We start from the raw sequence: 14,518 nt of genomic DNA on the forward strand, positions 1-14,518 counted from the left end.
TTCCCTGCACACGCCCTTCACTCCACCCCACCCACAAGGCACCAGTCCCCTGACACAAAGAAGCACCCACTCCCCGCCCCACCCTGGGACTTACCCGCTTGCTTGAAGTCCAGACCCTTCTTCCAGCCAGGCGGCACCGTCAGTAGATCTAGCACAGGGAGGGGACATGGGGTCAGTGCAGGGAATGGCGGGGGCTCAGCTCGATTGCAGGACCTCCACATCACCCACCCTCCTATTCCACCCCAGACAAAAAACTCGCCTCCCCCCTCCACCACACCCAGGGTAGTGAGACCCTCCGAGAGGGCATAAATCAGAACTAAATCTAACAGGGAACTATAAAGCACAGGTTTAACGTGAGGGTGGGTCGGGCGGGGCTAGAGGAGAGAGGAGGAAGAGCTTTCTTTTTTATATATTGTTCTTAGAGATATAGCATGGAACAGGTTCTTCCAGCCCACAAAGCTGAGCCGCCCAGCGACCGACTAATCACAGGACTATTTTTAATGACCAATTCGTCTACTAACCGGTACTCCTTTAGACTGTGGGAAGTAACCGGAGCACCCAGAGAAAACCCACATGCATAAGGGAAGAAGGTACAGACTTTCCTTCAGAGGATGCCGGGATTGAACTCTAACCTCCTAACGCCCCAAGCCGTAATAGCTTCGCGCTAGCCGCTACACTACCGTTAAAAAGGACCTGGGGGCAACTCTTACACCCAGAGGGTAGTCTGCATATGTTAAATGATGAGGCAAGGACAATAGCAACTTTTAAAAGGCACTTGGATGGGTAGATGGATAGAAAAGGTTTAGAGGACCAAACACCGGCAAAGGGGCTGAATAAATTTCTGAATCTTTAATATTCACCCTGGTCTGGTGGGGGGATCCTGAAGCTCTCCCTATTAATTCTGCCCCCCCCCACTTTGCATGCACACCCACCATTCCACAGCCCTGCCACCCCCTATAGCCCTCCACCTTCTCCACAGTCTAAGACACACACTGTTCTCAAAGTCGATATCTTCGTCGAGGCCATCCTCCGTTTGAATCAAATCCAGGCTTGGCTCATCCATGCCCCCTAAAGGGGAGTGGGGGGGTGGGGGAGGTGGGAAGGGTTGAGGGGTGAGGGGTAATGGGAGGGTTCAGCGGGGGAGGAGAGTAATGAGAATCATCAGCTAACAGTGTAGGAAGGTGGCACAAACACAATACGACAACTGCTCTGACCCCGACCACAGCGAGTTGTGGGCACAGCTCAGCATATGACAGAAACCCGTCTCCTCTCCAGAGACCCACCACACTTCTCCCTGACTTGGTAAAGTAGAGAGCGGAATAAAGACCCCACCAAACCAGGACATACCCTCTTCTCCTGGTCCCAATCAGGGAGAAGATAGAAAGACCTGACAGCACATCCCACCATGCTGAAGGACGATCCGCCCCATTATAATCTTGCATTTACTGCACGTTTTCAGTAGCTTTTACGCTGTATTCTGCATTGCTACTGTTTTACCTTGTTCTACCTCAGTGCACTGTGTAATGATTCAATATGTATGAACATTAATGCAAGTCAAACTCTCCACTGTATCTCGATGAACAGAGACAATAATAAGGATTTTTAAAGATCTTTAAAGATTGGCTTTATTTATCACATGTATCTCAAAACAGACGGTGAAATGCGTTACCACGAAGAAATCTGCAGATGCTCTTCTTTCAGTTAGTCCTGACGAAGGGTCTCGGCCCGAAATGTCGACTGCATCTCTTCCTAGAGATGTTGCCTAGCCTGCTGCGATCACCAGCAACTTTTAAGTGAAATGCGTTGTTTGTGTCAAAGACCTGCGCAGTCCAAAGGAGTGCTGGGGGCAGCCCGCAAGTGTTGCTACGCTCCCGGCGCCAACATAGCATGCCCACAACTTACTAATCCTAACCATCTTTGGAATGTGCAAGCAATCCGGAGTGCCTGCAGGAAAACGACGTGGTCGTGGGGACAACAAACAAACTGCGGTGGGAATTGCAGCTGGAGCTCGAAGGCATCGTGCTCGTCACTACACTACCGTACCGCCCATCACCAATACTGGTACCAATTATCACACCCCAAGACTGAAGGAACAAAAGCAGGCCTGCAGTGGAGAGCTGAAGAATGGCCACTGGAATCCGTGTTTCCCAACACTGGGAATCCATCGCCATTTGTGACATTTACTGGGAGCATTGCAGGCGTTGTTGATGATCCCCACCACCCATCCCACAATCTCTTTGACCCACTACCATCAGGAAGGAGGTACAGTACTGTGCAAAAGTTTTAAGAGAGTGTGTGTGTGTGTGTATTGAATTGACTTTATCTCTTATACTCTTCACATACACAAAGAGTAAAAATCTTTACATCTCTGTCTAAATGTACAATTTGTAATAAATACAATGTACAACAGGACAGTCAATATAGCATAAAAATATAATTGTATTAGCATGAATTAATCAGTCTGGTGGAAGAAGCTGTCAATGTTGGTCCTGGCTTTTATGCTGCAGTACCATTTCCCGGATGGCAGCAGCTGGAACAGTTTGTGGTTGGGGTGACTCGGGTCCCCAATGATCCTTTCTTTGTAAATGTCCTGAATTGTGGGAAGTTCACAACTACGGATGTGCTGGGCTGTCCACACCACTCTCTGCAGAGTCCTGTGATTGAGGGAGGTACAGTTCCCATACCAGGCAGTGATGCAGCCAGTCGGGATGTTCTCAATTGTGCCCCTGTAGGAAGTCCTTACAATTTGGGGACCCATGCTAAACTTCTTCACCCGTCTGATGTGAAACAGGAGCTGTTATGCTTTTTTCACCATACAGCCAGTATGTACAGACCACGTGAGGTCCTTGGTGACGTGTATGCTGAGGAACTGAAAGCCGTTCACCCTCTCAACCCCAGATCCACTGATGTCAATAGGGGTTAGCCTCTGTTCCTCCTCTAATCCACAACCAGCTCCTTTGTTTTTGCAACATTGAGGGAGAGGTTGATTTCTTGACAGCACTGTGTCAACGTGATGACTTCTTCTTTGTAGGCTGCCTCATTATAATTTGAGATAAGGCCAATCAGTGTAGTGTTGTCAGTGAATTTAATTAGTTGATTGGAGCTGTAGGTGGCAGCAGAGTCATGGGTATACAGAGATCAAAGGAGGGGGCTTAGGACCCCTGAGGAGCACCTGTGTTGAGGGTCAGAGGGGCAGAGATGAAGGAGCCCACTCTTACCACGTGCCGGCGATCTGACACAAAGTCCAGGATGCAGCTGTACAAGGCAGGGAGAAGGCCAGGGGGGGTGGGGGAGAGTGTAAGTGTGAGAGTGAGAGTGCGCGAGTGTGTGTACACACACACACAAATATATATGTAGGACTAAACACAAAATAATTGATTGCACAAGTATTCACCCCCTTCAAGTCAGTATTTAGCAGATGGTAGCACCTTTGGCAGCAATTACAGCCTTGAGTCTGTGTGGATAGGTCTCTACCTGCTTTGCACATCTGGACACTGCAAGTTTTCCCCACTCTTCTTTCTAAAACTACTCAAGTTCTGTCAGATTGCATGGGGACCGTGAGTGAACAGCCCTTTTCAAGTCCAGTCACAAATTCTCAATTGGATTGAGGTCTGGACTCTGACTTGGCCGCTCCAGGACATAAACTTTGTTGTTTTTGAGCCTTTACTGTGTAGCTTTGGCTTTATACTGGAAGTCTGAAAAACAAATCTTCTCCCAAGTTGCAATTCTCTTGCAGACTGCATCAGGTTTTCCTCCAGGATTTCCCTGTGTTCTGCTGCTTTCATTTTACTCTCTACCCTTACAAGCCTTCCGGAACCTGTTGTAGTGAAGTATCCCGACAGCAGGACGCAGCCGCCACCACTTTCCACAGTTTAGATAGTGTTTTTGATAACATGCGGTGTTTGGCGTAACATCTAGCACGATGGCTGAAAAGCTCAATTTTGGTTTCATCAGGCCATAGAAACTTCTTCCAGATGACTTCAGAGTCTTCCACATGCGTTCTGACAAACTCTAGTCAAGATTTCAAGTCAGTTTTTTTTCCACCAATGGCTTTCGCTTTGCCACTCTTCCATAAAGCTGCTATTGGTGAAGCATCCAGGCAGCAGTTGTTGTATGCGCAGTCAAGCAAGAAGGGGACTAGTGAGGGAAGCCACCAAGAGAACAGTGTCAACGATGTGAACATATCTGCAGTGACCAAGGCTTTTGCTCAGTGCTGTATTTGTCAGTGTGGAGTGCCACAGGAAGGGTGTGGCTCAGGCAGCAGAGAAGCAATGCCAGGGACGGGGTTAGCATGGGTGCAGGCACACCCAGCCCTGGGACACCCAGCAAGGTCATTTGATTCCAAATAACTGGTTTACTGATCATTACAGAATGCCTCTCTGATGCTTCCCACTCCATATCCTCTCCCTCCTTTTTCCAACCATGATTCCCCTCTCCCTGCCCCCTTCCCACTGTGAATCCACAATAAAGACACATATCAGAATTGGCTTTATCATCAGTCACGTGTCATGCAGTGTTTTTTTTTAGCGGCATTACAGTAGAAGACTGTCAGTAAACAGCAAAGGTCTTGGCCTCGCTGTATACATGTGCCTAAGACTTTTGTACAGCACTGTTCAGTAGCATCAGGACTAGGACTGCCGTACCAGGTAGCAGACTCTTCCCTCAGGCTGTGAGACCAATGGTCACCACCAAGGCCGGCTGGTGGCACAGTGAGATCAGTGCCGGACTCCAGAGCGAAGGTTCCCGAGTTCGAATCCAGGTCAGGCCACTCCCGAGCACGCTTTCCATCCGCGCTGGGTTGAGTGTCGAGCTAGCCACTCGGCCTCATAAAAAGTACAAGGGTCGAGTCAGGAACGTTCGTAACGTTACCCGGTCAATCCTGACACCATGTGCCAGACGAGAATGTCTGAATGTGGAAAGAAAAACCACCAAGGTCTCGTCACTGGGACAGTGAGCTGTTTACTGATCCTGTGCTGCACACGACAAGCAATTTGAATTATATTTACATACTTGTGGTAATATTTTGGTTTATGTGCTGTGTGTGATATATGCTTTGTGGGTGCACCATAGTCCAGAGGAACGTTGTTTCGTTTAATTGCACAGCCGGATGACAATAAGCTTGAACCACATTCGGGAAACGTACCTGGCCAGAAGGGGTAATTGGTTGAGCTGCCTCGTACAGACTCAGCCAGGGGTCCTGGGGGTCTCCGCAGAGACAGCGAGTTCTTGGCCGAGAGCCCGCAATCATTTAGGAACACCTGGAGATAGAAACAGCAGGTGAGGTCATGTGGCATGTTCAACACAAAAATCCCAACCCACACAATTCCACTTACCTCCCACACGTTACAACGCACACCCACATCACAACGGATGGTCCAGAACCCTTTATCCAAAAGACTTGGGGCTGGAAGTGATTCAGATTTTGGAATTCTTTGGATTTGGAATATATAATGAGATAGCTTGGGATTGCCATAATTTCCGACTGAATTTGTCTAACATTAGTTCATTATACACATACAACACACATAAAAGTTGCTGGTGAACGCAGCAGGCCAGGCAGCATCTCTAGGAAGAGGTACAGTCGACGTTTCAGGCCGAGACCCTTCGTCAGGACTAACTGAAGGAAGAGTGAGTAAGAGATTTGAAAGTGGGAGGGGGAGGGGGAGATCCAAAATGATAGGGGAAGACAGGAGGGGGAGGGATGGAGCCAAGAGCTGGACAGGTGATTGGCAAAGGGGATATGAGAGGGTCATGGGACAGGAGGTCTGGGGAGAAGGAAGGGGGGGGGGAACCCAGGGTATGGGCAAGGGGTATAGTCAGAGGGACAGAGGGAGAAAAAGGAGAGAGAGAGAAAGAATGTGTGTTCATAAATAAATAACGGATGGGGTACGAGGGGGAGGTGGGGCATTAGCGGAAGTTTGAGAAGTCAATGTTCATGCCATCAGGTTGGAGGCTACCCAGACGGAATATAAGGTGTTGTTCCTCCAACCTGAGTGTTCACACCCTATCCTCACCTCACAGGACCCTACACTCATACCCTGTCCTTACACCACAGGACCCTCCACACACACCCTGTCCTTACCCCCCGGGACCCTACACTCACACCCTGTCCTTACCCCCCGGGACCCTACACCCGCACTCTGTCCTCACCTCACGGGACCCTCCACTCACACCCTTTCCTTACCCCCTGGGACCCTCCACTCACACCCTGTCCTTACCCCAGAGGACCCTCCACTCACACCCTGTCCTTACCTCACAGGACGCTACACTCACACACTGTCCTCACCTCACAGGACCCTACCCTCACACCCTGTCCTCACCTCACGGGACCCTACACTCACACCCTGTCCTCACCTCACGGGACCCTACACTCACACCCTGTCCTTACCCCCCGGGACCCTACACCCGCACTCTGTCCTCACCTCACAGGACCCTACAATCACACCCTGTCCTTACCCCACAGGACCCTACACTCACACCCTGTCCTCACCTCATGGGACCCTACACTCACACCCTGTCCTTACCCCCCGGGACCCTACACTCACACCCTGTCCTACCCTCACAGGACCCTACACTCACACCCTGTCCTCACCTCACAGGACCCTACACGCACACCCTGTCCTCACCCCACAGGACCCTACACTCACACCCTGTCCTTACCTCACGGGACCCGACACTCACACCCTGTCCTTACCCCACAGGACCCGACACTCACACCCTGTCCTTACCCCACAGGACCCTACACGCACACCCTGTCCTTACCCCACAGGACCCTACACTCACACCCTGTCCTTACCTCACGGGACCCGACACTCACACCCTGTCCTTACCCCACAGGACCCTACACGCACACCCTGTCCTTACCTCACGGGACCCTACACTCACACCCTGTCCTTACCCCCCGGGACCCTACACTCACACCCTGTCCTCACCTCACAGGACCCTCCACTCACACCCTGTCCTTACCTCACGGGACCCTACACTCACACCCTGTCCTCACCTCACAGGACCCTACACTCACACCCTGTCCTCACCTTACGGGACCCTCCACTCACACCCTGTCCTTACCCCCCAGGACCCTACACTCACACCCTGTCCTCACCTCACAGGACCCTACAATCACACCCTGTCCTTACCTCACGGGACCCTACACTCACACCCTGTCCTAACCCCCCGGGACCCTCCACTCACACCCTGTCCTCACCCCACAGGACCCTACACTCACACCCTGTCCTTACCCCACAGGACCCTACACTCACACCCTGTCCTCACCTCACGGGACCCTACACTCACACCCTGTCCTCACCTCGCGGGACCCTCCACTCACACCCTTTCCTTACCCCCCGGGACCCTCCACTCACACCCTGTCCTTACCCCAGAGGACCCTCCACTCACACCCTGTCCTTACCTCACAGGACCCTCCACTCACACCCTGTCCTTACCCCACAGGACCCTACACGCACACCCTGTCCTTACCCCACAGGACCCTACACTCACACCCTGTCCTTACCCCACAGGACCCTACACTCACACTCTGTCCTTACCTCACAGGACCCTCCACTCACACCCTGTCCTTATCCCAGAGGACCCTCCACTCACACCCTGTCCTTACCCCAGAGGACCCTCCACTCACACCCTGTCCTTACCTCACGGGACCTTACACTCGCACTCTGTCCTTACCTCACAGGACCCTACACTCACACCCTGTCCTCACCTTACGGGACCCTCCACTCACACCCTGTCCTTACCCCCCAGGACCCTACACTCACACCCTGTCCTTACCTCACGGGACCCTACACTCACACCCTGTCCTTACCTCACAGGACCCTACACTCACACCCTGTCCTTACCTCACGGGACCCGACACTCACACCCTGTCCTAACCCCCCGGGACCCTCCAGTCACACCCTGTCCTCACCCCACAGGACCCTACACTCACACCCTGTCCTCACCTCACAGGATCCTCCACTCACACCCTTTCCTTACCCCCCTGGGACCCTCCACTCACACCCTGTCCTTACCCCAGAGGACCCTCCACTCACACCCTGTCCTTACCTCACAGGACCCTCCACTCACACCCTGTCCTTACCCCACAGGACCCTCCACTCACACCCTATCCTTACCCCACAGGACCCTCCACTCACACCCTGTCCTTACCCCACAGGACCCTACACTCACACCCTGTCCTTACCCCACAGGACCCTACATGCACACCCTGTCCTTACCTCACAGGACCCTCCACTCACACCCTGTCCTTACCCCACAGGACCCTACACTCACACCCTGTCCTTACCCCACAGGACCCTACACTCACACTCTGTCCTTACCTCACAGGACCCTCCACTCACACCCTGTCCTTACCTCACAGGACCCTCCACTCACACCTTGTCCTTACCCCCCTGGGACCCTCTACTCACACCCTGTCCTTACCCCAGAGGACCCTCCACTCACATCCTGTCCTTACCCCAGAGGACCCTCCACTCACACCCTGTCCTTACCCCACAGGACCCTACACTCACACCCTGTCCTTACCCCACAGGACCCTACACTCACACTCTGTCCTTACCTCACAGGACCCTCCACTCACACCCTGTCCTTACCTCACAGGACCCTCCACTCACACCTTGTCCTTACCCCCCGGGACCCTCCACTCACACCCTGTCCTTACCCCAGAGGACCCTCCACTCACACCCTGTCCTTACCTCACGGGACCTTACACTCGCACTCTGTCCTTACCTCACGGGACCCTACACTTCACCCTGTCCTTACCTCACGGGACCTTACACTCACACCCTGTCCTTACCCCACAGGACCCTACACTCACACCCTGTCCTTACCCCACAGGACCCTACACTCACACCCTGTCCTTACCCCACAGGTCCCTCCACTCACACCCTGTCCTTACCTCACGGGACCCTACACTCACATCCTGTCCTTACCCCACAGGACCCTACGCTTCACCCTGTCCTTACCTCACGGGACCCTACACTCACACCCTTTAACCTCCAGGTTGAGTCGGTAGTGAAGAAGGCGAATGCAATGTTGGCATTCATTTCTAGAGGAATAGAGTACAGGAGCAGGGATGTGATGTTGAGGCTCTATAAGGTGCTGGTGAGACCTCACTTGGAGTACTGTGGGCAGTTTTGGGCTCCTTATTTAAGAAAGGATGTGCTGACGTTGAGGATTCACTAGAATGATTCCAGGAGTGAGAGGGTTAACATATGAGGAATGTTTGTCGGCTCTTGGAGTGTATTCCTTGGAGTTTAGAAGACTGAGGGGAGACCTCATAGTAACATTTCGAATGTTGAAAGGCATGGACAGAGTGGATGTGGCAAAGTTGTTTCCCATGGTGGGGGAGTCTAGTAGGAGAGGGCATGACTTAAGGATTGAAGGGCGCCCATTCAGAACAGAAATGCGAAGAAATTCTTTTAGTCAGAGGGTGGTGAATCTATGGAATTTGTTGCCATGGGCAGCAGTGGAGGCCAAGTCATTGGGTGTATTTTTGGCTGAGATTGATAGGTATCTGAGGAGCCAGGGCATCAAAGGTTATGGTGAGAAGGCGGGATGTGGGACTAAATGGGAGAATGGATCAGCTCATGATAAAATGGCGGAGCAGACTCAATGGGCCAAATGGCCAACTTCTGCTCCTTTGTCTTATGGTCTGTCCTTACCTCCCGGTACCCAAGCAACTCTCCTGTGGTTGGTTTCCGCTCCACCTGCAGGGTCGACTGAGCAGGGGTAACGTCCACATGGTACAAAGCTTCCACACATTTCTCTCTGGGCCATATTCTGCAAAACAAAACCGGGAAAAAGACAGAGAAATCAACGCACTGAACTGCATGGAAACTGAGGAACCACCAGCCGCAGAAAACCGGTTAACTCACATTCAGGAGAGCCAAGGTTCCGAGATCGGGGGGGGGGGGGTTGAATATCAGAAGTTCAATTCGCAAGGTGTTTGTTGGCGGAAAGCAGGAAGTAACGGTTTGTGTAACGACTTACAGTGCCAGCGTTCAGACACCCCTTCCTATCGCTGTCTGTGAGGGATTTGCAGGGTCCCTCCCTGACCATGGGGGTTACCTCCTGGTGCTACGGTTTCTTCCCACAGTCCAAAGAGGTACAGGTTAGGGCTTGTACTTGTGGGCATGCCATCCTGGCACAGGAAGAGTGGCAACACTGGCCGGCTGCCCCCACCCCCCACCCCCGGCCATTCTTGAACTGTTTTTTCTTTCTATGTACTGTTTATCTAGTACACCGTATGCTGCCATAAGACAATACATTTTATGATATGCACCTTGTACCTAATAAAGCAGCCACTCTGTACATGTTCATGGTCTTCTGCTGCTGTAGCTGATCCATTTCGAGGTGTGACACATCGTGCATTCAGAGATGCTCTTCTGCACACCACTGTTGTAACACATGGTTATTAGAGTTACTGTCGCCTTCCTGTCATCTTGAATCAGTCTGGCCATTCTCCTCTGACCTTTCTCATTAACAAGACAGTCTCGCCCACAAAACTCCCATTTACAGGATTTTTTTTGATGCTCACACCATTCTCTGCAACTCTAGTGACTCCTGCGAGGAAATCCCAAGATATCCTTTTTAAATCTTTTTATTAATTTTTCAAAATTACAAACTCAATAACAAAGTTGGTACAAAGAGATTGGAAAAATGTTCATCAGCATATATAAAATGAATTTTAAGTAACATAGATATAAAAGACTTCCAGACTCATAATGAGATTAAACATTAAAAAAGAAATAAAAAAAATATATAAACAAAAAAAGACCCCAAAAGAAAAAAAAAAGAAAAAAGAAACAAAACAGGGCTAGACCAACAGCTTATATCGGACATGTTCAATAATGTCGTTAACTCCGCTCCTCTCATCATATAATTAAAATTTAGAAAAAAGATTCGGAAAGGTCAGATTACATCATATGAAAATGTTGCATAAAAGGTTTCCAAGTTTCTTCAAATTTAACCGAAGGGTCAAAAATATCACTTCTAATTTTTTCTAGATTTAAACTTAATATGGTTTGAGAAAACCATTGGAATGTAGTTGGAGGATTAGTTTCCTTCCAGTTCAACAAAATAGTTCTTCTCGCCATTAAAGTAACAAAAGCTATCATTCGACAGGCTGAAGAAGACAAAAGATCAAAATCCCAAGATATCAGCAGGTTCTGAGACATTCAAACATCTCTGCCCGGTACCAACAATCATTCCACGGTCAAAGTCACTTAGATCACATTTCTTCCCCATTCTGATGTTTGGCCTGACAAACAACTGAACCTCTTGACCATGTCTGCATGCTTTTCTGCACTGAGCTGCTGCCACATGATTGGCTGATCAGATATTTGCATAAATTAGGTAAACAGGTGTACCTAATAAAGTGGCCACTGAGTGTGAGTGATAACAAACCTAATTCTGATTATCATTATTTTAAGTACAACACTAGCCCAATGTGGGAGTGTAGCCTGAGGAAAAAGAGACAGAACTGCAGATGCTTCCCGACACCTCACCACCAGAATAGCTGTTTCCCACCACCCCCCCCCCCCCACACATACACACACAGACTTACTTCTGGGAGTTCTCAAAGTGATGGATGAGGAGCTTCTCAGGGTCGGACAGGAAGCACATCTCTGCCTCGGTGAGGAGGTCCACAGCGAAGGGCGGCAGGCCATGTGGAAGCTGTGGGGAGGGGAAAGGAGAATCGCTGAAAATTAACTTGCAGGTTGAGTAAGGAAGGCAAATGTGATGTTAGCACTCATTTCAAGCAAGAATGTAATACTATAAGATATAGGAGCAAAATACAGCCATATGGCCCTTGTGTCTGCTCTGGCATTCCATCAAGGCAGATTTGTTGCCCCCTACCAACCCAATTTCCTACCTTCCCCTGTAAAATTTTATGTATCGCACTGTACTGCTGCTACAAACAAATCTCATGACATGTATAAGTGCTGATAAACCCGATTCTGATATGGTGGACTGAGAGTGAGAAAGGGGTCAGGAGAGGGGAATCACAGTTGGGAAAAGGGGGAGAGGAGAGGTGAGGGAGTGAGAAGCACCTGAGAGACATTCCAAAATGATCCAAAAAAAAATCAATAGTTTGGAATCAAATGACCTTGCCTGGTGTCTCGAGGCTGGGCGTGGCAGCACCCATGCCACCCACTGCCCTGGCACTCCTTCGCTGCCACCTGTCCCACACCCCTCTCACGTGCTCCATCCTCGCCATTCCCAACATCCTTTCCTCCTGCCAGATTTACCAACGCTCTCTCCGCTTCTCATTGACAAATACAGAATCAGATTTATTATCTCCAGCATCTGTTGTGAAATTTGTAAACTTAGCAGCAGCAATTCAATACAATATACAATATAGAAGAAAATAAATAAATTACAGTATACGTATATTGAATAGATTAAAAATCGGGCAAAAACACATAAATAATACTGCATATATTAAAAAAAAGAGGTAGTATTCACAAGATGAATGTCCATTTAGGAATCGGATGGCAGAGGGGAAGAAGCTGTTCCTGAATCGCTGAGTGTGTGCCTTCAGGCTTCTGTTCCTCCTACCTGATGGTAACAGTGAGAAAGGGGCATGTCCTGGGTACTTTGTAGGCTCGTACCCAAGATGGAGCCAACTAAATTTATGATCTTCTGCAGCCTCTTTCAGTCCTGTGCTCCTCCCCCCACACCAAACAGTGATGCAGCCTGTCAGAATACTCTCCACACTACATCTATAGAACTTTTTGAGTGTTTTTGTGGACATACCAAATCTCTTCAATGAAGTAGAGACGCTGTTTTGCCTTCTTTGTAGCTGCATCGATATGTTGGGACCAAGTTAAGTCCTCAGAGATCTTGACACCCAGGAACTGCGTGACACAGAGCATGCGCTGCCAGCAATCAGCAGGAGCTCAAGCAAAGGGGCTGTGATCTGCGCAAAGCTATCAGGACTGCGAAACAATACAGGGGCAAGACTGAGTCAAGATTCACAACAAATAGCACACGTGACTTGTGGCGAGGGCTGCAAACCATCGCAGACTTCACAGCCAAATGTTGTGGTACCGCCAACATCGTGGCCTCTCTCCCAAATAAGCTCAATCGCTTTTACACTCAGTTCGATGCCACTAACTCTCAGCCTCTGAGGAAAGCCACTGCCACAACCTGCAACCTGGTCGTCTCTGAGGTTGAGGTATGCAGATATTTCCAAAGAGTGGATAGTCGCAAGGCTGCAGGACTGGACAGCAGCCCAGGGCGAGTACTCAGGATGTGCACAGCACGACTGGCAGGTGTATTTACTGACGTTTTTAATCTCTCCCTCTCCCAGTGTAGAGTGCCCTCCTGCTTCAAAACATCCACCGTTGTCCCTGTACCTAAAAAGACCAAGGTAACATGTCTGAATGACAGGCGTCCTGTCACTCAATAATAAGCTAATGCCTTGAGAGGCTGGTCAAGGATTAGATTAGATTCAACTTTACTGTCATTGTGCCAAGTACAGATACAAAGCCAATGAAATGCAGTTAACATCTAACCAGAAATGAAAAGAATAGTGTTATTTACAAAATAACTGCGAATAAAATGTGAGTGCTACAGCACACAAATATAAAAGTACTGAGACAGTACAATATGGGTGCAATACTGCTTAGCGCTGTGATGTGAGATTCAGCAGGGTCACAGCCTCAGGGAAGATGCTCTTCCTGTGCCTGCTGGTACGGGAGCAGAGGCTCCTGTAGCGCCTACTGGTTGGGAGGAAAGTAAAAAGTCCATGGTTAGGGTGAGATGCATCCTTGATAATGCTTTTCACCCTGTCCAGGCAGCGTTTATGGTAGATGTTCTCAATGGTGGACAATTAGGTGCCGATAATCTGCTGGGCAGTTTTCACCACACGCTGGAGTGCTTTGCGGTCCGATACGGGACAATTGCCATACCACACTGAGATGCAGTTGGTGAGTATGCTCTCAATGGTACAGTGGTAAAAGTCCGTCAGTATCCTGGGACAGAGGTGAGCTTTCTTGATGCTCCACAGGAAATTAAGGCACTGTTGCACCTTTTTGATCAGGATGGAGGAGTTCAGGGACCAGATGAGGTCCTCGGAAATGTGGACACCAAGGAATTTGAAGCTTGATACACACTCCACTACAACTCCGTTGATGTAGATGGGGACGTGAGTGTGGCTCCTAGCACGCCTGAAGTCCACAATGATCTCCTTGGTCTTCTGGGTGTTAAGGGCCAGGTTGTTATCGGCACACCATGTGGCCAGGTGCCGGACCCCGTCCCTGTAGGCCGTCTCGTCATCCCCTCTGATCAGACCAACCACCGTGGTGTCATCTGCGAACTTGATTATGGAGTTAGAACCATGTACCGGAACACAGCCACAGATGAAAAGGGAGTACAGAAGAGGACTCAGCACACAGCCTTGAGGCACGCTGGTGTTCAGGGTGAGAGTGGAGGAGGAGAGGTTGTCTAACTTTACTGATTGGGGTCTGTTAGTCAGAAAGTTATCTGCAACTTGCTACCACAC

General features: G+C 49.9%; 1 protein-coding gene across 2 annotated transcripts in view; it reads right to left on the reverse strand.

The window, feature by feature from the left end:
• Positions 1-14,518, reverse strand: part of skic2 (SKI2 subunit of superkiller complex) — a 105,593-nt gene that overhangs the window by 71,076 nt on the left and 19,999 nt on the right. The window contains exons 3-7 of one of the 2 annotated variants that reach the window (XM_072259403.1): positions 11,576-11,685; positions 9,672-9,789; positions 5,144-5,258; positions 994-1,068; positions 95-148 (exon numbers count right to left, since the gene is read on the reverse strand). In XM_072259403.1, coding sequence (XP_072115504.1) covers positions 95-148; positions 994-1,068; positions 5,144-5,258; positions 9,672-9,789; positions 11,576-11,685 — 472 coding nt within the window. The remainder of the gene's footprint in view (positions 1-94; positions 149-993; positions 1,069-5,143; positions 5,259-9,671; positions 9,790-11,575; positions 11,686-14,518) is intronic. The other variant, XM_072259404.1, reaches the window with a different exon arrangement.

This window comes from Mobula birostris, chromosome 5 (assembly GCF_030028105.1).
Source record: "Mobula birostris isolate sMobBir1 chromosome 5, sMobBir1.hap1, whole genome shotgun sequence".
NCBI lineage: Eukaryota > Metazoa > Chordata > Chondrichthyes > Myliobatiformes > Myliobatidae > Mobula > Mobula birostris.